The sequence below is a fragment of the Triticum dicoccoides genome, chromosome 2A (genome assembly GCF_002162155.2).
Source record: "Triticum dicoccoides isolate Atlit2015 ecotype Zavitan chromosome 2A, WEW_v2.0, whole genome shotgun sequence".
Lineage (NCBI taxonomy): Eukaryota > Viridiplantae > Streptophyta > Magnoliopsida > Poales > Poaceae > Triticum > Triticum dicoccoides.
The window spans coordinates 494,897,664-494,923,512 of NC_041382.1; the positions used below are offsets into that span (position 1 = coordinate 494,897,664).

The 25,849-nt window shown below is 45.9% G+C and overlaps 3 protein-coding genes across 4 annotated transcripts; 1 reads left to right on the plus strand and 2 right to left on the minus strand.

Moving 5' to 3' along the window:
• Positions 1–1,937: 1,937 nt before the first annotated feature.
• On the minus strand, positions 1,938–3,981 carry LOC119359488. The gene is made up of 5 exons (XM_037625662.1): positions 3,790–3,981; positions 3,583–3,696; positions 3,426–3,488; positions 2,987–3,118; positions 1,938–2,451 (listed from the first exon to the last, which is right to left on the minus strand). The coding sequence occupies exons 3-5, from the start codon at positions 3,451–3,453 to the stop codon at positions 1,955–1,957; spliced, it is 657 nt and encodes a 218-aa protein (XP_037481559.1). The 5' UTR covers positions 3,454–3,488; positions 3,583–3,696; positions 3,790–3,981; the 3' UTR covers positions 1,938–1,954.
• A 1,058-nt stretch (positions 3,982–5,039) lies between these two features.
• Positions 5,040–7,292, plus strand: LOC119355008 (cyclic nucleotide-gated cation channel beta-1-like). The gene is made up of 2 exons (XM_037621774.1): positions 5,040–5,622; positions 6,209–7,292. Exons 1-2 carry the CDS (start codon positions 5,191–5,193, stop codon positions 7,112–7,114), a joined length of 1,338 nt encoding a protein of 445 aa, XP_037477671.1. The 5' UTR covers positions 5,040–5,190; the 3' UTR covers positions 7,115–7,292.
• Positions 7,293–7,443: 151 nt separating this feature from the next.
• On the minus strand, positions 7,444–11,373 carry LOC119355010 (trihelix transcription factor ASR3-like). Of its 2 annotated transcripts, none has more exons than XM_037621776.1 (3): positions 10,373–11,373; positions 9,679–9,720; positions 7,444–8,037 (listed from the first exon to the last, which is right to left on the minus strand). In XM_037621776.1, exons 1-3 carry the CDS (start codon positions 11,052–11,054, stop codon positions 7,745–7,747), a joined length of 1,017 nt encoding a protein of 338 aa, XP_037477673.1. In that variant the 5' UTR covers positions 11,055–11,373; the 3' UTR covers positions 7,444–7,744. The 2 variants fall into 2 exon arrangements, with proteins under 2 accessions (XP_037477673.1, XP_037477672.1); XM_037621775.1 differs by having other exon boundaries at positions 7,444–8,040.
• Between the last annotated feature and the right edge of the window lie 14,476 nt (positions 11,374–25,849).

Below are 25,849 nucleotides of genomic sequence, written 5' to 3' on the forward strand. Positions count from 1 at the left end.
TCATGCACAGCCAAAACTGCATTTGATGTTTGTGGCCCCAATACGTCATCAGCGTCCCAAGTCCATCGCCGCCGTATGAAATGGTGGGGCATTCATGTCACCGCGTTCATGTCCATTACTTTTAGTATGTGACAACACACAATCCCGTCCCGTTCGAATTTGCAGCATTGATAGTAGTATTCTCCTTCGCTTATTGAGGCCTTCACAAAGTAGTTCCTTCCTTTGTCTGGGTCTTCAGGTTCTGAATCCGACATGCCCAAGAGAGAACACACCTTGAACGTATGTTCGTACACCTGGTAAGCCGTGTACATGCTGGCACGCTTTATTTCTTCCTGGAATCTGTAAGTTTGTTGTGGTTTTGTTAAACTCTTATATGATGTTTTGTAGCACCTTATGTTGATGTAGGCTATAACGTAGGAAAGGCATCTAAAATGAATGATGGCTACGACAACTGCATGATATTTTCAACATGGCAAATGCATAACATTTTAATTGGCAAGTGCATTTCATACCATCATGGCAAATGGAACTGTAGTTCATTAAACATGGCAACTATAGTTGACTTCACATGGCAACTGCAGTTCGTTAAACATGGCAACTACATACCATGGTCACCCCATACTCAATGGCTACTTTCAATATTTCAACATTTAAAAAAAGGTGGCAACTGCATTGCATTCTATATGGCACCTACTACCATCATGCTTGTGCAAATAAGACTGTAACACAACTGACTTACTTGTTAAAAATCTTGTTGGTATATGTCTTGCTCATCTGCCTCTCCATTAGTAAATATGTTAGCAATTTACGTTGCTTGAGCGCGGTGTTTGCTTCCTGCTATAGCTCGGATCCCAGTATTTTTTGTTGCAAAGCCGTGTATTGCTTGGCAAACTGTAGCAATGAGTTGCCAGGGCTCACGTACCGCTTCAGAACAACATTGAACCCCTCGCTGCGCTGTGTAGTCTGCAGAAATGGGAAGAAGCACTACATAAAGTAGGCCGGCACCCAGTACATTCGCTTCTCCCACAGGCTAGCAAGCGTCCCGTTGTCTTAGACTTGATATGTTTCAATCATAGCCATCCAGCTCCGTTCAAACTCCTCCACCATCAAGCTGTGGTCCGCGCACAGCTCGAATGCCTTGTGTAGCTCTGGACGATCAACAAAGAACGGTCCTAGTGTCTCCTCAGCCTTCTTTATAATGTGCCACCTGCAGTGCCTATGCACTGCCAACGGAAAGACCTCCTCTGTGCCTGCACACATGCTAAAATCCTGGTTTGTTATTATGTTCAGCGGAGCAAGTCCACCCATGCACTCCAAGAAGATTTTGAACAGCCAAGTGTACCCATCCGTGTCTTTGTTCCGAACGAGCCCGCATCCGAACTGCAATGACTGATTGTGCTTATTTATTCCTATGAATGGAGCGCATGGCATCTTGTACATATTAGTGAGATATGTCACGTCGAACAAAATGCAATCTCAGAAATGTTTGTAGGCTTTTCTTGCAACACCATCCATCCAATACATGTTCCTGACACGGTCATCATCGTCCAATCTTATCCTGTAGAAGAAATCTGGATCTGCTTTTGCTTTCTCATCGAAGTAGGCTATCGTGTCTTCTACGTTAGCCAACCTTCTCTCTCTATGGTACTTTGCCTTTAGGTTTGTGACGTATGCCGGTATGTAGGGCATGCTACTCAGCATACCATCTCCGCTGTGGATGAGAGACAGTATTTGGACCATTCTTGATGGACCGACGTTACAATCATGTAGCAGCTTTATGAATTTCTTCTCGAGGGGAGTGAATCCTCTGTGGGCGCTCAGAAATTTTACCAGGTCAAACTTCTTTATGAGTTAGTGGTTGTGCTCGTCAAAATATTAAGTGACCACCCACCGTGCTCCATCTATGTTTAGCTTACACCGGACAGGGCATTCCGTCTTGACAGTGATACCTCTCTTACGTTCCGGAACGACAGGCGCAACACATTTTACCCTTCTTGTTCCTTCGGGCCTTGTAGCACCTCATCTCACATCTGCTGTACTCGTTAGTTTTTTTAATTTTCCTATGGTATTCGGTGTTGACCGCAAACCCATGGAACATTGCATATCTCTGGTAGAATTCCTTGGCATCTTCGAACAAATCAAATCTCTGCCCAACATACGGTGGCTGAGGTACCATGATTTCTGATTGCCCACCATCCTCATCCCCTTGTGCTTCGTCATCAGTTTCATCATTCACTTCAGTATCGGCTGCTGTTTCATCTGCTTGAGTGTTGCCTGTGCTGGTGTGCAAAGGTGTGCTTGTCGACATTGCTAGAACGATTGCCATTTCCGACACTGACTCCGCATTGTTTGTGGCATGATTGTTGGCTGGCTGGTTGAATGCTTCTTCCATGCGCTCAGAGCTTCCCGCAGTAGATGTCCCCACGCCGCTGTTGATTGTAGTTGAAGGTCCTGCAATAAAAAACAGGTATGAGTGTAAGCATTGCTTGGATGGCATGTTTATCGTAACGGAATACAACAACTACATGTGATCCTGCATGACATCATTCACAAAGCAAGCCGTGGAATCTACATATGGCCATGCATGGCAATTGTAGTTCTCCAGTCATGGCAGCTACAATCCAACAAATATGGCAACTACTGTTACCAAGACATGGCAACCATCATTTTTTAGCATCAAAACATGGATTCTATATCCATGGCAGCTACAATCCAACATACATGGCAACCAACATCTTTTTTAGCATCAAAACTTGTACTCTAGGTATGAGTTCACTAGACAAATGCGAGCAATCATGAATGTTGCACACAATCATATAGCAGTTGGCAAATCGTGAAGACAATAGATGATTTTTTGCACACCACACTTGGTAGCATTTTTTGTTTGTTTTTTCCAACACCACCGTGACAAATCTACTTTTTTCCTCCCGTGCTTTTTCCACGAAAGCAAATGCACTACTATTTTTTTGTTTCACAATTTTTTTACCTTGTTGTGTCACATGTGCTGATCGTATCTGGTTTGTCATTCCATTTTGATGTGCTCTATCTGCAATAACGTTGTCCTGCAACTGTGAAGCTTTCCATGAGACGTTTGCCGATGTGGTTGCACCATAACAACCTGTGAGCATGTTAGCAGTTGGTCAATGCATGACAACTGTAGTTTGTACAACATGGCACATGTAGCGGTGCATCCATGCCACACAGATTTGTTCACACCTGGCATCCAGAGTTGTTTAGACATTTGCAATCATATTTTATGACACATGACAACTGCAGCTGTCCAGGCATGGCAACTGCAGTTGCCCAATCATGGCAACTGCAGCTATCCAGGCATGGCAACCGCAGCTGTCCAGGCATGGCAACCCTAATGTCACCTATGTTCCTTCTCCTAATTCACTGTCCATAACTTCACTTTATGGACTCACCTGTGTACGACGTTGATGGCAGGTACATGGTTGCCGCCTGATGCCACGTGCTGCATGAAGGTCCTACATTTTTCCCATATAACTGGTGAGTCTTCTGCCATCCTTGCAAGTTTAATTTCACGGCCACACCCGTATGTTTCTTTTTCATATGTGTTACCTTGATTTGCCACATTAGCTACTTGAAGTTGGTCGCCCGTACATTTGTCAGCGTTAGCGCCCTGTGACTGAACTTGCTATGGTATCCCCCTAAGTGTGGTTGAGTCATAAGAACCTGCGAAAAATGACATTGTATGACATAAGTAGAATGGCATATTCCTCGTCACAAACATGGCAACTGTTCCTTCTTTTTTGTCATGCATCGTACCGATGCCCGCGTACTGCTCTAGTAGTGGCAGCATCGGCCCTGCAGAAATTAGTTGATTCTACTCTGCTGCATCCCAAGGGGGCGTTTCCGGCCTTTGAGAAAACCAAGAATCAGTGCCGTCTTTGTGATTCATTTCTTCCACTTTTTCTGCCACTGGGTTTTCAGTCACTGCATAAACAAGAACGCATCAACAATTCACAAAATGCATTCTTGCTGTTTGCACATAGAAGATAACACAATAATCTTATCACATTTCCTGCGTAGGCAACCAACACATCATGGCAAGTAGGACATGCACATTTAGTCTCTTTTTCTAAAATTTGGATGCCAGCTATCATTTTGAAGGGATGCCAACAACCAGTAAAATAGGATGGCAAGCAACAACATAACGTGGTGGCAGCTGACGACAACGATAGATGGCATCTGACGTTATATACAAGTGGCAATTATTTTTCCTCCCTCCCTATGCCAAATTCCTCTTTTCTCTTCCTTTTTTAGTGATTCATACGCACCCTTCATTACCAACCACTCGCACCAAGCCAACCCATAAGCTTAGCTCAACTCTAGCATAGTATATGGCAGATCTGGCGTATGTTGATGGGCAAATGCGAATACACACAACTCCATGGGGTGTTTGCCCTGACAACGTGGATCTAGTCGACATCTTCGTGGGCAATCTGCAATTTCAAATTTCTGGACAGAAGAAGGACGAGAAATAGAAGAAGATCGGAGATCCACCTGTTTTTAGCTCGTCGTCTTGGGAGGACGGGGTTTGGGGGTGGGGGTGGGTGGGTGTTAGCGGCGGGGAGGCGCTAGGGATCTGCTCTGGTTGTCATGGCTACCAGAGAAGGAAGACGATGGAGGTAGGGGATCGAGAGCTAGGAGACGACGGCGGCAGGTCGGTCTGGGGTTCGAAAGGAGGCCGGGACGACTGGCGTGTTCGGTCGTGCGGGCAGCACGATCGTTCTCCCGGACGTGTGGTCGATTTTCCACACACCGGACGTGCGAGCTGTGGCTGCGCGCGCCCGGACACGGTCGTGCGGGCGGGACCGTCTCCGTGCCACACAGGTCGTGCGGCACAACCACCCGATATGCCAGACGTGCGGCAGTTATCGACGTCCAAAGTAATACTATACTACTGTACTTTTTGCTTTTCTAATAAAAAATACGTATTAACTATGCATGTGACGTTCTAGCCCGTTTCGTTACCGACACCAAAGCCCGGGCCCAAACCCAAGCCGGAAACGATTATCGACCGCGAGTTGCCGTCTTCAACTTCAAACCTCGCAAGCCTCTCAGACTCGAAGCAAACCCCCATCTCAAACCCACAGCGCACGGCCGGGCCGAGAGGAACTTTCGAGAAGCTTCTGTAAGATTGGCTCGCTGCCTCGCGTCGGATCCATGGCGGCCGAGGGGGGCGGAGGAGGAGGCGGCGGCGGAGCCGGGGAGGGGTTCGAGGAGCGGGTGAAGCGCCTCTTCGGGTCGCGTCTCTTCGGCGACGTACCGAGCTCCTCCTTCCCCGCAGCTTCCTGGTCCGTCGCCGCCGGAGATGTTGAGCGCCAGCTCTGGGCGCGCCCGTCGGAGGCCCGCGACGAGGAGGAGGAGCGCGCCGCGGCCGAGCGCGCCGACACGCCGTGCTCGTCCGCGTTCTACGATGCCAACGGGTGCCTCCGCGGCCGGAGGCGGCGGTCCAAGCAGGACTTTGAGGACGAACCCGAAGATGATGACGAGGATGAGGAGGATGTGAGGGGCGAGGACCATAGAAAGGAGGAGCAGGACGAGGAAGAGGAGGTTAGGGTTTCGATCGGCCTCGACCCGACTCTGGATCGGGAGGTGAGAGAAAAATAACTTTCTATTTTATTTGATTTGACCATTTGCTATTCGTTGCTGTATTGCTTGTGGAAATTAGGGCATTTATTAAGATAGTAAGGCCGATTTGGCTTCTTCATTTGCTACTCATACCCTACGGCTTGCTGAAGAAACGTTTCATCTGTAGAGTGTATTGATCTCCAGTCTCCTAGCGGGGTAGAAAAGTGCTAAGTATGGGGGATTGGAGTATCGTTGTCATCAATTTGCTCATTTCATGTTGTTTGCTTGTTGTGATTTTTGCTTTTGATTTTTGCAATGGGGTCTTTTTCCAGGGAAATGCCGCAGGGGATAAGAGTCTATTCCACAGTTTCAATGGAACCTTAAGGACTGTTCATTTCTTTTGAAGGCCATTTGCCTTTGCTAATTACTAGTACTAAGATAAATCATAAAGTAAACCAGACTGTTTATAGACTTATATAAGATGACTTTATAACATGCAAACACTAAAATTATCAAAATCTGATACTAAATGCAGGTAAGGAGCTTTTGCTTTTGTATTTGGCATACCTATCTATTTGCACCTTGTTCTGATTGGGTGTTTATCTTTCAGGAAGAGGAGGACAAATATGATAGAGCGGCATTTGGTAAAGAAGATGCTGCAGAACGTGTGTACATGAGTGAAATCATGGATGAGGGCATTAATATGAGCATCAATACTGTAGTGCCTGACCTCCTTGATGATACCACTGATGAGATCTGCGGTTTATCTAAGGATCCTCGGGCAGATCTTGATGCAGCATCTGCAAGGCTCAGAGAAGACAATGGTTCAGTTAAAATTGGCCTTCGTTCTCCAACTCAAACCAAGGAGTGTGCAACTGCTGGAATGCAAGCAACGAGAGCTCAGGATATCGGTGTGAAACCTATACTGAAGAGGAAGGAGGAGCAAGCCGATTCAAAACCAAGGAAACGTGTGAGGTTTAATGCCGATGTTAAAGAACAACCAGTGGAGCTTCTTGAACATGATGAAGATTCTCCCATGGTTCCTCAGTCCATGGATGTGGTCACAACAAAGGGCAACTCGGGCAACTCCTCCACGCCATCTGGGGTTCCTGACTATGTTAGGAACCCTTCAAAGTACACATGTTACACTCTGGAGACACCAGAGAGTACCGACGAATCTAACAGGAGAGCTCTTGCAGACTTGCACAATCTGTTAGGCAGATCAGATCCCAACAAGATGCAGCCTGAGACACCTGCTGAGATTCCTAGTTCAGTCACATTCATCCCTAGGAAGAAGTCAGTTGATGCCATGGTGGTGGATGAGGGCCCCAGATTTAGTAGTGCAAACCCATCTCTCATTAGTGCAGCAGCAGCAGTAGCCTCTGATGGAACTGACCAATGTGAGATGGATGAAGATGACCCTAAAGCATCACCACCACCACCACCACCACTGATGCAGACCAACTCTAAGATGAACTCCCGGCGTTACAGGTCAAGTAGAGCAGATGATGAGTAAAGCTGATATTCTGGAGCCTTTGTCAATGTATGTTTAAGAAAATTTACAAGTTTAAAACTTCTCGATGATGCTACATGTGGATACTTTGTTGTACCTATGCCTCGGTTTTGTGATCCGAGTTGACCAGCTGTTGTTAATTACGGTTTTATTTATAGTTGTTAATTCACGTTTGAATTTCTTGTGCTGGGAGCTGTGGTTAATGCAGTTGCACTCCTAGAATTCAACAAGTTACAGTGATGAGCAGTGTATGCTGAAACATCTTTTACTAACCTTTGTAGTTTCGTGACAAACATAGTGTTTTACTGTGCATTCAAGAATCAACTTGGAGAGAAACAGAACATCCATGCAGTCCACAATTAAGCACCAAGATTCCTCCCCTGGATTCAGATTCACCAGAATACACAAGGTTGTGCCCTTCTGATGTACAACAAATGTTATCAAGCTTTTGCATCTCCCATGAGGAAAACAAGCCATCTCCTTCAGGTTTCTGACTAAATTTCAGAACCAGTCTACAAGAAAAATCGAATGCCGAGATACTCTACCAATCTGTACATTCTTATAATTTCATGCTATTTCCCTTCTTATTTGCAGTAATTATTTACTTTGCTCAAGACGTTTACAGCGGGCAAACTACAGCTTGTCAGCAATTCTGTAGAGGGCATCAGCCACCTTGCCAAGCACACCTAGCAAGCTGCTCACTTGGTCCTTCCTCTGCTCCCTATCCAGTTGGCAGTTGATGTTCTGCGCCTCCAGCTGTGCCGCCACCATCCGGCTGCTCCGGTCTAGAATCTCAACAAGCTTGCCCTGCAGGTCAGCGGTTTCTCCTGGGGCATCATCGCTGCGCTGCCTCTTCTGCCCACCCTGCGGTGGTGGCGGCTCATCGGTAATTCTAATTTCTTCTTGTTGCTTGCCTTTGGATGTCCCTGCTGTTAAAATTTTGGATTGTTAGGTAGCGCTGTTGTTTGTCTCACACTGCTTGCACATCATGCTTAAATTTAGGCGTTGTATTTGTTGATTTGGGAGAACTTCATCTTGCTGAAATAAAGTAAGTATAATAACTCTTGTTTCTTCTCAACTCTCATAAGCAAATCTAAAAGTTTTGGGCTCTGTTCTTATGCTTTTGATTTCTTTGTGAGTTGCATTTACACCATCTGTTCACTAATGTAAGACGATTTGGCAATTCAAATTGGCAGTTCAATTTGAACTGCCAAACGGCTTAAATTAGTGGACAGAGGTAGTAGATGATAAGAATAACTCAAAAATCTACATGTAAAAATGAGGTACCAGCTAGTTGATTATTTTTCTAAGCAAAGGAAGAGACTAAAGTCATGCTAGATTGTCAGTGAAGTGAATAGAGTGAATACCACGAATACTTTTGGTCATTTCAGAATCTGTGCAAGACTTCAATTGAAAATGAGGCTGGTCAATTTTCTCAATAAAATTCCAAGTGGATTGACCATAATGTAACTCCGCCTATGTCTTCTAGGCATAGCCGGTCCCAAGCCCGGGTAAAGGAGGAGGGTTGTGATAGGCTTGGCGAGCCAACGTAAAAACTAGCCAGTCCCATAGGTATGAAACCCATTTGAGCGAGAATAGTACTAGGATGGGTGACCTCCTAGGAAGTCCTCGTGAAAGGGTTTCATATCTAAGGGTTGTGATAGGCTTGGCGAGCCAACGTAAAAACTAGCCAGTCTTTTGGGTATGAAACCCATTTGGGCGAGAGTAGTACTAGGATGGGTGACCTCCTGGGAAGTCCTCGTGAAAGGGTTTCATATCTAGCCTACCCCAACTTGTTTGGGATAAAAGGTTTCGTAAGTAAGTAATTGACCATAATGTAGTTTATTAATCACTAGCTAGACAAGGACCCTAGTCAACAGATTAACATCATGGGCAATGTTTCTGAATTGGCGCTGCCTGAAACGTTACAGTGTGGCAAACAATTTTGAATTATAGCTGCCTGAAACTGACATGCTCCTGTGAACATCTCAAACCTGGTGGATTTGATGCCTAAGCTTCAGCACAATTTGGTTCATTTTCTTTTATAAATTCAGGTTCAAAACTATCGCTTCTTAAGCACGTTTTGTGTACTTGTTAACTGCCAAATTATTCACTATATTGTCAACTGAAACAGGCCGAACATCTGTGTTTGCTGCCTGCGGTCAGTTTTTCTTAAAAAAGAAGAAAATGATATGTAATTTTGGTCTATTGAACTTTCTTCTTAATGAAACTGAGGCATCTTTGAGAAAAAAAATAGCAATAGCATTCACCATCTAGCAGGGTTGAATGACACAGGTATTCTTTAATATTCTTACTTGAGAAATTTCTGTGATGATTTTAGTATATTTTCGGATTTTAGAAAGTAGGAATGAGACAAAACTTTAATTATTTAATGTTTAAGATAAGATTTTTTTATCTGATGAAACCAGTGGGATATATATATATGCTGTTATAAGTGGGAACAGGTCCAAAACGAAGACCGTAAGAAACTTGAGCGCAAAAGTATGGAAGGGAAAAATCTAAAATGTTTGAATAGGAACCATGTAAAATTCAGTTCTTTTTTTTACCTTGCTCTGAGCTCCCTTGCGTAGGTGCCTCGGTCTTCTTCTCTGCGACCAACACCACAAGAAGCAAAAACTATTTCAGCCAAGCAACCAACCAGACTATGACAGTATTAAAAGAGTCTAAGCAATCACACATGTAACTCCAGGAATCAGAAAGAATAGTTAATTCAGATGCCCTGCCCAATATCATCGAATAACTAACAAGAAAAAAAATAAGGAACCAAATTTTCCGTTTGAATGGATGTCAAACCCGTCGACACAAACAAAACTGATTAATCGACACAACAGCAGAGCAGCTCCTACATTCAGCAGTATAGAGCTGGCATAGTTGTCACCCCAAATTGAAGAATCATTAAGCATCCTGGAAAGGATAATAGTAGCAAGTGTGCTGCAGGACAAATTATCACGCGGCAAAACCTTTTTTTTTGTTCAACATGCCCCTAAATGCGTATCTTTTGTGTATCAGAAGAGCTCAAGAGCACATCAAGAACCAAATCAAATTCTTCGATGCAGAAAAGGTCACACCCCCAAGACGAAATTTGCACAAGAAAAAAAGGGCGAAATTCTGTACTGTAGTACCGATGAAGCTCACGCTTTTACCGCCAAGAATCAGCAACAAACCAGCGGCTCAACTGCACCATCAATTCAAAAAGCACACATTCTTCGCATGCAAGAAGGAAGGGAGCGGCGCGCTCACCGGGTACAGGCACGGGCACGGCGACGGCCAGAGATGGAGGCGGATATGGAGCCGCCGGCAGAACCGGCGCAGGCGCTGGCGCTGGCGTGGATGTTTCCTCGTCCTCTTCCTCAGACGACGATGAGGACGAAAACAGCCCGTCGTCCCCGGCCACGGACGCGCGGCCACTGTCGAACACCACCTTCTCCTTGCCCTCCTCCTCCCCAACCTCCGCGAGCACCGCGGCCGCATTACTGCCACTGTCGCGGATGCCGCCGCCGCCGCTGCCACGGCCCTCGATTATGTCGTACACCTCGCGGTCGAAGAAGCCCGGGAGCCTCCTCTCCCGCCGCGCGTCGTTCCGCATGGCCCAGAAGGACACCTCCTTCCCCGCCAAGGACGGCAGCGAGCGCTCCCACTCCCTGATCTTCTTGTAGTCGCCGGCGAGGTTGCTCCACCGCTTCCGGCACTGCACGGGGCCCCGCTCCACGCCGTGCCGCCGGCAGTACTCCGCCACAGCCGCCCACTTGGTCGGCTCCGCGGCCGCTCCGCCGGCTGCTCCCCTGCCCCTGCCGCGCCCGCGTACCTCCACCACCCGCTTCCCCTCGATGAGGACCAGTATCTCCTGCCGCGTCCACCGCGGCAGCCGCGCCGCGCGCCCAGGCCCTGCGATCCCGCCGCCGGGATCACCGGCGCTAGACATGCCGCAGCGCGCACGGCGACCTCGTCCCCTCTCGGAGCGCGCCGGTGCAACTGCGAGCTAACAAGCGTGGAGGGAAGGGAGGTGTGGCAAGCAAACCAATGGAGGGAGGAGAAGGGTGTGTGTCTTAACCCTTAAGCCGCGGATTAGGAGAGAGTGGTCTTAATTAGGTGTAAACTAATGGCGATTAAGTGGGGGATTACGGGGAGGATTCTCCAGGGAGGGAGGAAAAAGGAAGAGTGGTTGGAATGATTAGAGGAGGATTAATGGAGGGCAATTCCATCATGGAGCAGTGGGGGTGGGAATAGGGGGGCGGGCGGGCACCTGTTGTTTCCCTTCCGGTTTTCAGCAATACTAGTACTAGTAGAGGGTAGGGTAGGGTGAGGTAGACTAGTACTGTTGTGATATTCATTCCTGTGCCTTTTTCGTTTTCTATTTTGGCCGGAAATTCGGATCCTCTGGGGTTTTTATTTACGTGATGAAATAATTGAAAGGGCCGCTGCGATACGCTCATGGGGGTACCACACAATTGTTTCACTGTAGCTTAATAAATCGATCGTATTGGTGCATACTCGGCAGTCTAAAATTTTCTATCCTACTCGTGTCGCCTAACTAAGGCCTCATGTTATCCGCGTACAACTTGAGAAAACTAGCCTCTTCTTCAAACCATTTCTAGTCCCTATCAATCTATCATCATCTTTCTCAAAAATAAAAAGAATCTATCATCTGTTGTTATCAGTACATCTTCACCATACGCCCGCAGTCCTACCTAGTCCTACCACTGGGTTGCCCCTTGGCCTTTGGGTAAGAAGATATGTGGCCTTCTCTGTTTCAGGATTTTGGCCAATGACCCTGCTAAGATCGAGACAGATAAATCGGCTCCATTGCGGGTGCATGCACTTAAAGCAGGATTACTTTTTTTCAAAAAAACTTTCGATCTATTTATCATATGCCATGGCAGTACAAAGAATAAAAATTGCATCCATGTTTGTAGATCACCCAACGACAACTGCAAGCATTAAACGAGTTGTGCCGAATTTGTTGTAATGGACAGTCAAAAAGTCATCGTGCTAAGGCCCCACAAAACCAACGCAGACAATAACCGTCGCCAATGATAAGAAGTATAGATCGAAAGGCACATGAACGAAGATGGACAAAGGTTGGATTCAAACAGATCCACCGAAGACCGGCACCAACTGAATCTTGCGAAATCTGTCGGAGACACACCTTCACACGCTCTCCAAGGACGTGATGCTCATTGGAATGAGAGCTAGGCAAGGAGAACTTAACTTATAAAAACGCCTAAAACGAAGCAAGATCCCTTCATCCAACAGGAAGTGGGGTCCATTGTGGCTCTAGGACCAGCAAAGACGAGGCGGACCGACGATGGTGCCGTTGAAAGGCAGAGAAACCCTAAGCTTCTATTTTTGGAGAAGAGGAGGGTGTGTTTGCGTTGACAGGATGCTACACGATATCGTCCTTTTTCCAGTTAGCGAACCCTCAAAGCAAGATTGCTTTACCCTACAAAAGAAAAAGAAAACAAGTTTTTTTTGACAATAGAAAAAAAGCAAGATTACTTTACAAAGGATAACTTCAAAATTATTCATGCTAAAATAAACGGAAAACAGTATGGGCTAGGTGCAACGGAAAAACGTAGATGTACCTATGTGCAAAGTGGCGTGTACCCTCTGTATCAGTCAAGTTGCGGTACCGGCCGCTTTTGAGCTGGAAGCTCATCCCTAGAAATACTTTTCGTTTTAGGTATATCTTTCTTGCACAACTGAAATTGTAGCAAAACTAGTTCTAGCTTGTTTGGGTAACTTCCTTGTGGATACGCTTAAATCTGCTGCTCACCTTGCTTTCCTAACCAAGGAAAAAAATTAGCCGCATAATTAAGCAATAATTCAGTTCAAACAGAACTAAGCAATGGTTCATGGTGAAGGCGAGGTCTTTCTTTCTATTTTAGTGGAGCATATTAGGCACCAATCGCGTAAAGATACATCAGATAAATATACATAGTATTATGGGTTTTGCTTTGGTACAACTCAAAATATTTTATTTTATTTATAATTATTACGAGCAGTTCCACTAGTTTTCCGATTAAAATTTGGAGGAAGGTCTATAATGGAGGAGTTCTAGATTTTAATTGATTGGTGGACAAGCTATACCCTATGTTTTGTGGGTTTGTTCCATGTAGATCTACTAATATAATCATGGCACCACTGATTAAGAAAGGTGCTTAGAGCTAGCTTAGTGCCATGTCTTGTACAGCCCCTACTGCCTTCCACCACCCATACACATCTCTCTAATCAGTAATCACATTGCCTTTCTTTTTCCTCTTCTTCTTGTATATATGTTCCTTTCAGACGATTGGCTCTTCTAGACCTGTTGCTTCGATCTTGTCCAATCAAGTCGCCGGCCAGCCAGGTCCCGTTCAATTTATTTTTTTCTGTAGGTAGGATTGTGTGAAGGACGCTCTCTCACTCAAGCGAGGATTTAATAGGAGGCTGGTGGGGTGAGGCAAGGGACGTCCATCTCCAACTTTAGGAGGCGTTGAGAAAGAAATGCATATGCTTCCCCACTCCTCCAACAAATGTGTCCCCTCTCTACGTATGAAGCTACACGAATTTTTGTCTCTGACTTGTCTTCAATTTTTCATAGCACGGTGATTTTTTATACTTGTTAACGTTGTCACAATTCTGAATTTTTTAGGACTATTTGCGTCATTCTCTAGTGTTGAGAGGAGGGTTCACAGCTTGTATATATACTCACTCACTCAACTGCTCACCAAGGATACAAGTCAATTGTGCTACAGACCGGTACTGGATATATTGAAAACAAATCCCAACCACTGAAACACCTCTGGTTCGGTTCAAAAAAAAAAAGAACTTCGAGAAACCGCTAGGAGCATTGCCTTTTTATATAGACGAAAAAGAGAGAAATAATATGTACAGGAGGCGCACTCTGAGGGGAACATGGCTGAACCACCGAAAACCAACAAAACAAAAATGACTCAATCGACTCCCACGGTGGGCATGGCGCCATCAAATGCCATATGATATTGCCTTATGCCCTCTACAGCTAACATGACCACCTCGAGGTGAGGCATGCGTGTGCCAGTGAAAATATGTTTGTTCCTCTCCTTCGATTCCACATGGCGTAGACCGGCCTACTGCTCCAGTGCTTTCGGACCTTATTTGATGTCGAGTCAATGATATTATCCCACCAGACAGATATACCGCTAGGCTCTGGCGGGAAGTTGGAAACAGGTAAAGTCTCTCCCGTCCAGGCACTCACGTGGTTCCAAATAATAATAGAGAATGGACAGTCCTTACAAAGATGTGTCGTTGTTTTCGAAGCCTAGAGACAAAGCTAGCACAAAGGGTCATGCAGCCATCCATGAGCGGCAAGCCTATCCGCATTGAGAATTCTATCGTAAAAAATGAGCCGTTCGAAGAATTTGCAGTTGGGCTTAGCATGCGTGGACCAGATCTTGGCAAAGTCAAACATGGGATGAGATGGGTTTGGGCCGCATGGGCCGAAGACGAAGAGTAGACCCCCATTGGGGGTAAAATTCCAGGAGAATGTGTCTTCATAATTTGGCGTAAGCTGGGTTTGGCTGATCCATTCCCATAGGCTAACAAATACTTGCAACCGCCCTGATCCAACTATCCCCACTGAGCTCAACGTGAACCGGCATGCGCTTTCAAGTAGTGAACTTGAAGAGCTCCTGAGCAAGCATCCTTTAATTGGCCACTCAGAGGGGTATTCTTAGGTCCATGCAACCGCACTGCGAGATGCAGGATCTCCCTCTTCCCGGATGATGCTGGTATTTTTGTGAACTCTACTAAGAATGAATTGTGTGCCATCCCCGCCATCTTGGCAACGTTTGGCGAGGCCAGTGGCCTCGTCGCCAACATGGCAAGTGAAAGTGCATGCAGTCCTTATGTGTGGTTTTGGTAATTAATGACAATTCTTATGGACTAATATTTGCATTGAGATATACATTTGAATGGCAGCTCCATTGGCAATGCATGAAGTATATTGGATGAAATGAAGAATGGAATCCAAATATATGCATTAGGACTTGGTAATGAACGATAATTCCCATGGACAACAACGAAATCATGCTAATATGAAGATATGCTTTAGTGGTGATGCAGTATGGATATTGTACGATTTTGGAATGAATACCATAAACAACACCTCAGATTGAAATGATTGAAAATGGAAATTGTTCAGCTCAAGGAGACGAAGACTTTTCGTGTTCAACATTTTTTCATTCGAGGAAATCTTGGTGGCCGAATAGCTCACGCCATGTATTAGACATTAGTGTCTGGGTGTCTGGTGATGGGCAAAACTTTTCTCCTCATTGTCAGGGTCAGACTGTTGGGGCTGCAAATTTTGCGTATGACCTCGAATTGGAATGATTTAAAAAGAAAAATCGTTCAACTCAACAGAATAAAGAAAAATCGTGTTGAGCACATTTCGCTTGAGGTTGTTTTGGGGACGTTATTATGATGAAAATAAATGCCCTGCCAGACATCAAGTGTTGATCAAGGAATAGAGATAAAAGTTGACCGAGATAAAGCTTGAAGATCAAATTCTGAATGGTCAACACACAAGTGCAAATAATGTATCACATGGGATCTTGTGGTTAGGTAAGAAATTGTCAGTTGTGCTGTGTGTCCTAACCCGTACTATGTGCTTGTTTATGTCTATGTGGGTTAGGTGATTCTCATGAGCTTGCATCAAGAGAAATATTCCAAGAGCCCATGAGAGGATGACATCAAGTGGTGATGTTCATGGTTGACAAGGGAAAGTTGAACATAGGCATAACAAAGGATTACATGCTTGTTTCTTGTGGATGATCACATGATGGGCGTGTGAAGATGTAATACAAAGAAATGCTTCCCACATGGTTTATGGGGGGAGCTATTTGATGTCTTCACCAAGTGTCGTGATCAAAATTGTGTTTCCACCTTGAGCCAAGAATAAACATCGACACCAAGGCTCAAGTGGAATTCTTTAATCAAAGTGAAAGTGCAACTATCCCTGGGTGATTTTGGTAATTATTAACAACATATAGCTCATTGAGCTAATGCTATTTCATGATAAATATTTCAGGAAAGCTAAATGATTGGCATGGCATGGATTAGAAATGTGGACCCCTCAAAATGCTAAGGACAAAAGATTGGCTCAAGCTCTAAAGCTCAAGACTCTATATTTTACTTTTAGTGATCCAAGATCACACCGAGTCCATAGGAAAAGTCAATATTATTAAAAGGGGATGAGGTGTTTCTTAATGGGTTGCTTGCTCACAATGCTTAGTGATATGCTCCAAAAACCCTCAACCATTTTCTCATATCCACATATGTCCCAAACCAAAAGTTAAACTCGGCCCCATCGAAACATTCCATCCGGCGCCACCGAGTTCTCCTGACATAGCCACTGCCACAAACCCTAGTCACTTCGGTCTCACTGAGATGGGATTGCAAACTCTATGTTTCCCTTCGTAACGTTTCGGTCCAACCGAGATGAGCGATCGGTCCCACCGAGTTCGCAATGTAAACTCTCTGTTTCCCCTTCGTAACATTTCGGTCTGACCGAGATGAGCGAATCGGTCCCACCGAGTTTGCCTGACCAACTCTCTGGTTAGCTTATTACCAAAATAGGTCCCACTGAGTTTGTGTAATCGGTCTCACCGAGATTAGGTTATGCCCTAACCCTAATGAAATCGGTCCCACCGAGTTGACACGTCGGTCCCACCGAAAATCCTAACGTTCACATTTTGAACTAAATCGGTCTGACCGAGTTTCATGATTCGGTCCCACCGAGTTTGGTGATTTGTGTGTAACAGTTAGATTTTGTGTGGAGGCTATATATACCCCTCCACCCACTCTTCATTCGTGGAGAGAGCCATCAGAACATGCCTACACTTCCAACATTCATTTTCTGAGAGAGAACCACCTACTCATGTGTTGAGACCAAGATATTCCATTCCAACCATATGAATCTTGATCTCTAGCCTTCTCCAAGTTGATTTCCACTCAAATCATCTTTCCACCAAATCCAAATCAGTGAGAGAGAGTTGAGTGTTGAGGAGACTATCATTTGAAGCACAAGAGCAAGGAGTTCATCATCAACACACCGTCTATTACCTTTTGAAGAATGGTGTCTCCTAGATTGGTTAGGTGTCACTTGGGAGCCTCTGTCAAGATTGCGGAGTTGAACCAAGGAGTTTGTACGGGCAATGAGATCGCCTACTTCATGAAGATCTACCCTAGTGAGGCAAGTCCTTCGTGGGCGATGGCCATGGTGGGATACACAAGGTTGCTTCTTCGTGGACCCTTCGTGGGTGGAGCCCTCCGTGGACTTACGCAACCGTTACCCTTCGTGGGTTGAAGTCTCCACCAACATGGATGTACGATAGCACCACCTATCGGAACCACACCAAAAATCTCCGTGTCTACATTGTGTTTCCTCCCTCCAAACTCCTCCCTTTACCTTCATGTGCAATGTTTTACATTCCGCTGCTATACTCTTAGACTTGCATGTGTAGGTTGATTGCTTGACTAGTGCTAAGTTGCTAAAATGTGCCAAAACTTAAAATTGGGAAAAGGCTAGATTTTTATTTGGTCAAGTAGTCTAATCACCCCCCCTCTAGACATACTTTCGATCCTACAAGTGGTATTAGAGCTTTGGTATCCATTTTCCTTAATTTCCATAGTGCTTGGTGATCATAGCCTTGGTTTCACAACCTAGGAGAGTATGGCATCTAGCGAGGGAAATTACCACCGTAGAGGTACTTACTTTGATGTTACTAATTTTGCTAGTTGTAAGCATAAGATGAAAATGCATATTCTTGGACATAACCCCGCCGTTTGGGCTATTGTGTGTATTGGCTTGCAAGGTGAATTCTTTGATGGGAGAGAACCAAACCGTGAAGCTACCGTGGAAGAGTTGAATATGCTACAATACAACGCTCAAGCTTGCGATATCCTCTTCAACGGATTGTGCCCCTAAGAATTCAACAAAATCAGTCATCTTGAGAATGCAAAGTAAATTTGGGATACTTTGATTGATATGCACGAGGGTACCAACTCTGTCATGGAATCGAAATTGGATGTGCTTCAAAGTCAACTTGACAAGTTCAAAATGAAGGATGGTGAAGGTGTCGCTGAAATGTACTCTAAGCTTGCTCTCATCACAAATGAGATTGCCGTCTTAGGAAGTGAAGAGATGACCAATAGATTCATCATCAAGAAGATCCTAAGAGCCTTGGATGGAAAATATGACACCGTGTGCACATTGATCCAAATGATTCCCAATTACAAAGATCTCAAGCCTACGGAAGCCATTGGAAGAATTGTTGCTCATGATATGTCACTCAAGGATAAGGAAGAGCTTCACAACAAGTCAACTGGTGCTTACAAAGCCTCATGTGATGCTCCTACATCATCAAGTGAGAAACAAGCCTTCAATGAAGAGATGAGCCTAATGGTGAAGAACTTCAACAAGTTCTACAAGAGTAGAAGCAAGGAAAGAAGTTCCAAGTCAAGGTCCTACAATGACAAAAGATCTTTGAGTCATGAACGTAATTGCTACAATTGTGGAAGACCCGGACACTACTCCAATGAGTGTACGACTCCCTACACAAGAAGAGAAGATTCACCCAAAAGGAGAAGTAGAAGAGAAGAATCACCACCAAGAGAGAGAAGGAGTAGAGATGGCCGTTATGAACGAATAACATCACAGAGAAGCAAGGATTTTCGGAGAGGAAGGACAAATCATCAAGGAGCTACACAAAACGAAGATATCAAGCTCATGTTGGTGAATGGGTATCCGGCTCCGACTCCGACAATCACTCCGAGAGAAGTTATCACTCCGACTCCGAATATACTCAAGATGAAGGTGTTGTCGGTCTAGCACTTGTGTCAACCAACTCCTACGACATATTTGAGTCACCAAATGAAGGAATTGGAAGATGCTTCATGGCTAAAGGCCCAAAGGTATCACACCCCGAGTATGTTGATTTCAATAGTGATGAAGATGATTTGCTAGGTGATGATGATTTACTTGTTGACAACTCTAGTGATGAGAACTATGATGAACTTGCTATTAATCATGCTAATCAAGATAAAATGAATGATGATGATAAGAAGGAGATTGAGCGTCTAACTAAAGAACTAAACACTCTTAAGTTAGCTCATGAAACTACCTTGGAAAATCATTGAGAGCTTTTAAAGACTCATGAAAAGTTACGCTTTGAAAAGCTCAACCTTGAGCAAGAGCATGGGTTCTTAAAAGCAATCAATGATGATCTTCGCAAGAAAAGTTCTTCTTACATTGCCAAGCATTTACTCTTGTCTACTTACATGCCACAAGTTAAATCTAGCAACAAAAGTAAGAAAGATTCTTCATCTAGTAGTAACAATAATCATGCTAAATCCAATGTTGTTGCTTCTAGTAGTTCTCTTGATTCCACTAATGATTCTCTTAGCCAAGTTACATTTGAGCAAGAAAATAGCTTATTGAAGGGAATTATAGAGAAAGGTGTTTACAAGAGGCTTGCCGGAAGTAAGCAATTTGAGGAAATTGTACGCAAGGAAGACACCGGAAGAATCAAGGTGTTGGTTTTGAACGGAAGTTCAATGCCAATGGAGTTGAGTGGGAAGAAGATCAATACCCCAAGACGAAGTTTGTTCCTCAACAAGAGAAGTATGATCCTACTTATTTTCAAGGGACACAAGCTCAAGATGATCTTCCACCACAAGACCACAAGCTAAAAGGGGAGGAAAAGCTTCAAGAGGAGATTGATACATTTGAAGAAGCTCCCAAGGTCTTGGTCAAGTGGGTTCCCAAGACTACATCAAGTATGACTACAACTCCAAGGATTCCCATCAAGATGATGTGGATCCCGAAGAAGAAGAACTAGAGAGTTCTTGAGGGTGACTCTGCCAACATACTTCACTCATATCTTTTGGCAAGGACATGTGCAAACAACTTCCACATCTTGCACTAGTTCTAGGAGTCACAAACCCTCTTGTTGGTAAGACAAGGGACAAGGTAACCTAATGCTTTCATGGACACCATCTTATGTGAACATCACTCTATGTCTATGGATATCCTTGTTTGTTCCTTGTGGGACTAACCCGTGTAGGTATTGAAAGTGCAACTCACTCCAATGGATTGCTCCGAATGATATACATCAACATTGAGCATCTACATCTTCAACACCTACATGAAGTCATCATTGACATAACCCAAGGTTAGTTCATCCCTCATACGGGGGATATCACATCTAGGGGGAGCTTTACTCTAACCAATTGAGCTAAAGCAACTCTAATGGTGTGAACACAACAATGCATCATGTAAAAGTGGTAACCCTACTTGTGCTTAAACGATGAGTATTACCTATGATCAAATGTTTTCATTTGACTCCTCAGTCAATATACTCATATATAGATGACCTAGTCATCACCAATTGCTTGATAGATGCTAGAGTGTTTGTGCATGCTTTGTCACATATTTCAATTTGCCATTTTATTGTGTGAGCATGTTGATTGCATATTTCTCTCATTCAAGGACATCCACTTGTTGTTTTGATTGTTTGGCGTTTTCTCCTTTGCCAAGTGGATGCACAAGGATGCCTAAGAACCTCCTCTAGCTATTTATGCTTTTCTTGTCTCAAACTCTATTCATGCTACATCACAAAGTTTGATCAAGTCAGATTCGAACCACTCTGTGTGAGGAGCACTCGGAGTCCCCGATTCGTCATACACTTAAACTTCCAAAACCTCTTTGTGCATTTCGGTATGTCCGATTCATCTAGTTCGGTCACACCGAGTTCACTAAGTTGATTTAGGTTTTGAACTTTTCGGTCACACCAAGTTGCAGTAACCGCTTGCGATTCTGCATCTTGGTGCCACCGAGTTGTTCCACTCGGTCACACCGACAGGGTCGGGATATATAAACCCATGGGTGAGATTTTGGAAATTTCTTCAAAACCTCTCAGCCCACGTGTGTCATGCTCTGCCTCCTCGGGTCTCCGGATCATCTCCTCGCCGCCGCGACCTCCCGCCGCTGGTTTCCATCATCGTCAACGGAAATCTGCTCCGCCGTTTCCGCCGTAGTGAACTCCCGCCAAACTAGGGTATGGGTTCGACTCTTTGTGCTATTCCCTACTCCGATTCATAGCACATTGCTTTTCCATGATCTTTACCACGTATGAGAACACTCTATCCAGAGAAAACATCCTTTAGGTTAGATTTGATTCGAAAATTTAGGGTTAGGTCTCCACCGAACTCATCTCGGACCGACCAAGAATTTGGCTAAGGCCATTGCACATGCGTTTTCGGTCTGACCAAGAATTGCAAATCGGTGTGACCGAGATTGATTCTCTGTGAAACCCTAACGGTCTTGGTGCCACCGAACTCTGACTCGGTCTGATCGAGTTCACTAGTTTAGGTTCCAAAATTGCTTCGGTATCACCGAGTCTAACAAATCGGTAGCTCCGAAATGCTTTCTGTGGAGAACTAAAACTAAGTTTTTGAGTCATCTGTTTTGCAAAAACTCTGCACTTTGTGATGCTCATCCACTCTACCTCATCTACATCTATTTACAGGGTTTGCTCTCAGTGTGTTTGCCAAGATGTCTGACCAGAGTGACAGTCAGAACAGATCTGAAAAACAAGTGCAATTGAGTGAGGGTTCTGATCCCTCAAGCAGCTATGATGAGGGCAGCAGGAGCACACCTAGTAACTTGCCCAAGGCAGCCACCAGGTCAAGGAAGAAGAGAACCTCAGATTCTGAGGATGAGGATTATGTGGCTGTAGAAGAAGAAGTCAGGTCAAAGAAGAAAGTCTTGAAGAAGGAGTATGTCACAGTTGCTGCAACAAAGCCAGGCTTGAACAAGAAGGCACCGGCAAAAAAGTATTCCTATGTCTAAGGCCAGAGCCTCCACTCAAGAAACTATGGAGTTCACTCTTGAACCCAAAGAAGTTGGTGATGGCAAGAAGAGGAAGGAGAGGGTCAAGAAGACCACCGCCAGAGTCCTTGGGAGATCATCCATGTTTAAAGATCCAACAGAAGAAGAGGAAGACGATGCTGCACCTGACGAAGCTATGTATCTAGGGTAGGGTCATGGATCTGTCCAAGATACCCTCCCCGAGGACATCTCTAAAAGAACCAGAAGCAGTCGAAGAGAAATCATCATCCACTCGACCACCAAGCTATGTTCCACTCGACAGGCTTGAAGACACTCGACCATACGAACAACCACTCGACCACCAGAAGATGTGAAGCCACTCACTCCGCAATGGTCAGGATTTAAGTCATAGCTTTCATAATCATTTATAGCACTTTACTCCGGACGTTACCAATAACGCTCCTCCTTTATGAACATTGAACCCTGTGTAACGGAGGGGAGCTGGGGTCCTGGCGCACTCTATATAAGCCACCCCTCCTCTGGGACAGGGGTTCGCACCCCCTGTAACTCACACGCATATATCCAGTCGACCGCCTCCGGGCTCTGAGACGTAGGGCTGTTACTTCCTCCGAGAAGGGCCTGAACTCGTAAAACTCGCGCGTACAACTCCTCCATAGCTAGGATCTTGCCTCTACATTCCTACCCCCCATTCTACTGTCAGACTTAGAACCAAGACAGTTGGCGCCCACCATGGGGCAGGTTTCTTAGCGACTTTTTGGAGAAGTTGCAATTTTTCCGATCCCCTTCATCATGGTTTCAGGCAGAGGTTTGGCTGAGGGCCGCGAGATCCATCTCGACGCGCTCGTGTTTGTTGCCGATGACTCCACTTGGCTTCAGGAGGCTCCACTCAACGTCGACGCACTCCCCGTCCGCGGGGCGACACACTTTCACGCATGCGTCCGCGGCGTCCTCTTGCGGCAGCCGTCGACCCAATATCGACCGGCTCCTATGGCTTCCCCCCTCCCTGCGGCCCGCCGAAGCAAACGTTCCGGTCGGTCGAGGCTTCAGCGGTGGGTGAAGCATGCGATGGCTCGTCAGTCGGCCACCCCTCAAGTCGCGGCAATCGAGCCTGACGAAACCCTCTACGGCTTGTTCGATCTGTCGACTGGCTCCGTAGAGACCGCATCCGAGTGCGATAGCAGCGACCCAGCGGCATAAGTTTTGATGGTCAATGGACCACACTGTCCTCCTGGCTTCACCCGTGAAGACGGAGGCGATGGGAACGGCGATCCGTCGCGCGTTCATGAAGAGTACCGCCCCGAACCGCTCTCCTCGCAGCGGAGAGAAGAACTTTGCCACCGGAACATGGATGCACTTCACACTCCTATCGTTGGAGAAACCCCTGAGGCCCAGGCCTTGGAGGAGGCGCGCCTGGCCAACTTGGCTGAGCGCACTCGTCTGGAGAATCTCCAGCGCGCACTCGACGAGCGTGCTCGACAGCGTGCTCCTGAATCCAGTCGATGTCAACTCTTTCTGCCTCCGACTCAAGTATACCGAACTCCGATCCAGAATCTCGCGGCTGCAGCCTGGATAGCGGAGTCGATCCAACCTTCCCAATCAGAAGCTGGTCGAGGTCTGGTGCAGATCCGAGCTTTGCTCTGTGCAGCAGGAGAGCAGAATGCAGCAGTATCTCAGTCGTGGAATAGGATCCATAGCAGGTCCGTGGTTGCAGACACAGTTCAGTCGGCTCATAGCCCAAGATCGCCCCCGAGGCGTGAGGGACGTGGAGACCGACGAGATCAGTATAGAAACTGTGAGCAGTATGATCACCGAGTCGATCGCAATGATCGTCGTCGAGTGCCCACACCTCCCCCAAGGAGTGGGTCGTACGTGCCTCGGCAGCATGATGACAGACGCCCTCACAGTATGGGGCGAGGGGTTCCAGTCGACCCCAGAGAGCCAGGATTTGATGCGAGATCTATTCTCGTTCAGTGCTTGGTCGATAGAAACAGAGCTCATCGAGAGGGTCATGACAGAGATGTACCAACCAGCAGCAGGGTGCATGTCTCAGGTCCGGAATGCTTCAACAGGGCCATCAAGGCTGCAGTGATTCCTCCCAACTTCAGGTTGGCGACTGGAGTCAGTAAGTTCACTGGTGAGTCCAAGCCTGATACTTGGATTGAAGACTACCGAGTGGCTGTCCAAATTGGTGGTGGCAATGATGAAGTGGCCATGAAACACCTTCCTCTGATGCTGGAGGGCTCGGCTAGAGCATGGCTGAATCAGTTAGCACCAAGCAGTATTTATACTTGTGAAGATCTTGCCTGAGTATTTGTCAGAATGTTCGAAGGGACTTGCAAACGGCCGGCAGGGCTGACCGAATTATAGTGTTGCGTGCAGAAACCGAATGAGTCTTTGAGGGATTGTATCGAGAGATGGATCACATTGCATCACACGGTGGAGAATGTGTCTGATCACCATGCAATTTTTGCCTTTAAGGAAGGTGTCAAGTATCGGGAATTGAATATGAAGTTCGGTCGGACATGAGATATGACCCTGACTCGGATGATGGAAATTGCGACCAAGTATGCCAACGGTGAAGAAGAAGACCGACTCCGGAGTGGCAAGCACAAAACAGTCGCCCATGAAACCGGAGGAGGCAACTCCAGTCGGAAACAGAAGCGCAAGGCCGAGCCAGCCGCCCCTGGTGAAGCCTTAGCTGTGACTCAAGGAAAGTTCAAAGGGAAGCCCAAGGGGCCGTGGAACCCCAAGAAAGTAAAAGATTAAGATGGAAACGATGTGCTGGATTTGCCATGCCACATCCACACCAAAAAAGATGAAGAGGGTAATTTCATTTACCCGAAGCATACCACTCGACAGTGTCGACTCCTAATCCAACAGTTCCGAGAGAAACAACCCAAGGAAAAGGAGAAGGAAGCAGACAAGGTTGAGGATGAGGAAGAGGATGATGATGGTTATCCCCACGTGAATTCCACCTTGATGATTTTCGCTGACGTTGAGAGTAAAAGTTGATTGAAAGTCATCAACAGAGAAGTGAACATGGTCGCTCCGGTGACACCTAGTTATTTGAAGTGGTCCCAGACCGCCATTACATTCGACCAGTCCGATCACCCAGCGCACATAGCCACCCCTAGGAGGCAAGCGTTGGTGGTCGACCCAGTAGTCGAAGGCACCCGACTGACAAAGGTTCTGATGGATGGTGGCAGTGGCCTAAATATACTGTATGCAGAGACGTTGAAAGGAATGGGCATTCCGATGTCCAGACTCAGTGAGAGTAATATGAGTTTCCATGGGGTCATTCCAGGCAAGAAGGCTGCATCACTCGGCCAAATTGCTCTCGACGTGGTTTTCGGTGATTCCAAGAATTACCGCAAAGATAAGTTGACATTTGAAGTTGTGGATTTTCAGAGTGCATATCATGCTATTCTGGGCAGGCCAGCTTATGCACATTTTATGGCTCGACCATGTTACGTGTACCTCAAATTGAAGATGCCTGGTCCCAAAGGGGTGATCACTATCACTGGTAATCTGAAGAAGGCGGAAGAGTGCTTCTAGAAGGGTTCAAAGATCGCCAATGCACAAATGGCTGTAGTAGAATTGCAAGAGTATCATAAAAATGCAGATCCGAGTGATTTGTTGCGAGCCAAGAGGCCCGCCACAGATTCAGCATTCCAGTCGTCTAGTGAGACAAAGTCAACTCACATTCACCCGACAGACCCCAATGCTGCTCCGACTCACATTTCAACCACACTCGACTCCAAATAGGAAGAAGCGCTCATCCAGTTCCTCTGTGAGAACTGGGACATCTTTGCATGGAAACCTTCTGACATGCCAGGTGTTCCCAAGGG

What these genes read in the sequence shown, in the direction of transcription:
- LOC119355008 (XM_037621774.1), top strand. Translation starts at nt 5,191, where the DNA reads ATGGCGGCCGAGGGGGGCGGAGGAGGAGGCGGCGGCGGAGCCGGGGAG. An exon ending in ACCCGACTCTGGATCGGGAG is followed by an intron (nt 5,623 to 6,208) that starts GTGAGAGAAAAA and finishes TTTATCTTTCAG; the next exon opens with GAAGAGGAGGACAAATATGA.
- LOC119355010 (XM_037621775.1), bottom strand. Translation starts at nt 11,054, where the DNA reads ATGTCTAGCGCCGGTGATCCCGGCGGCGGGATCGCAGGGCCTGGGCGC. An exon ending in CGTGCCCGTGCCTGTACCCG is followed by an intron (nt 9,721 to 10,372) that starts GTGAGCGCGCCG and finishes TGTTGGTCGCAG; the next exon opens with AGAAGAAGACCGAGGCACCT. An exon ending in GCAAGGGAGCTCAGAGCAAG is followed by an intron (nt 8,041 to 9,678) that starts GTAAAAAAAAGA and finishes AAATTTTAACAG; the next exon opens with CAGGGACATCCAAAGGCAAG.
- LOC119359488 (XM_037625662.1), bottom strand. Translation starts at nt 3,453, where the DNA reads ATGTACCTGCCATCAACGTCGTACACAG. An exon ending in GCCATCAACGTCGTACACAG is followed by an intron (nt 3,119 to 3,425) that starts GTGAGTCCATAA and finishes ACATGCTCACAG; the next exon opens with GTTGTTATGGTGCAACCACA. An exon ending in AGCACATGTGACACAACAAG is followed by an intron (nt 2,452 to 2,986) that starts GTAAAAAAATTG and finishes TTTTTATTGCAG; the next exon opens with GACCTTCAACTACAATCAAC.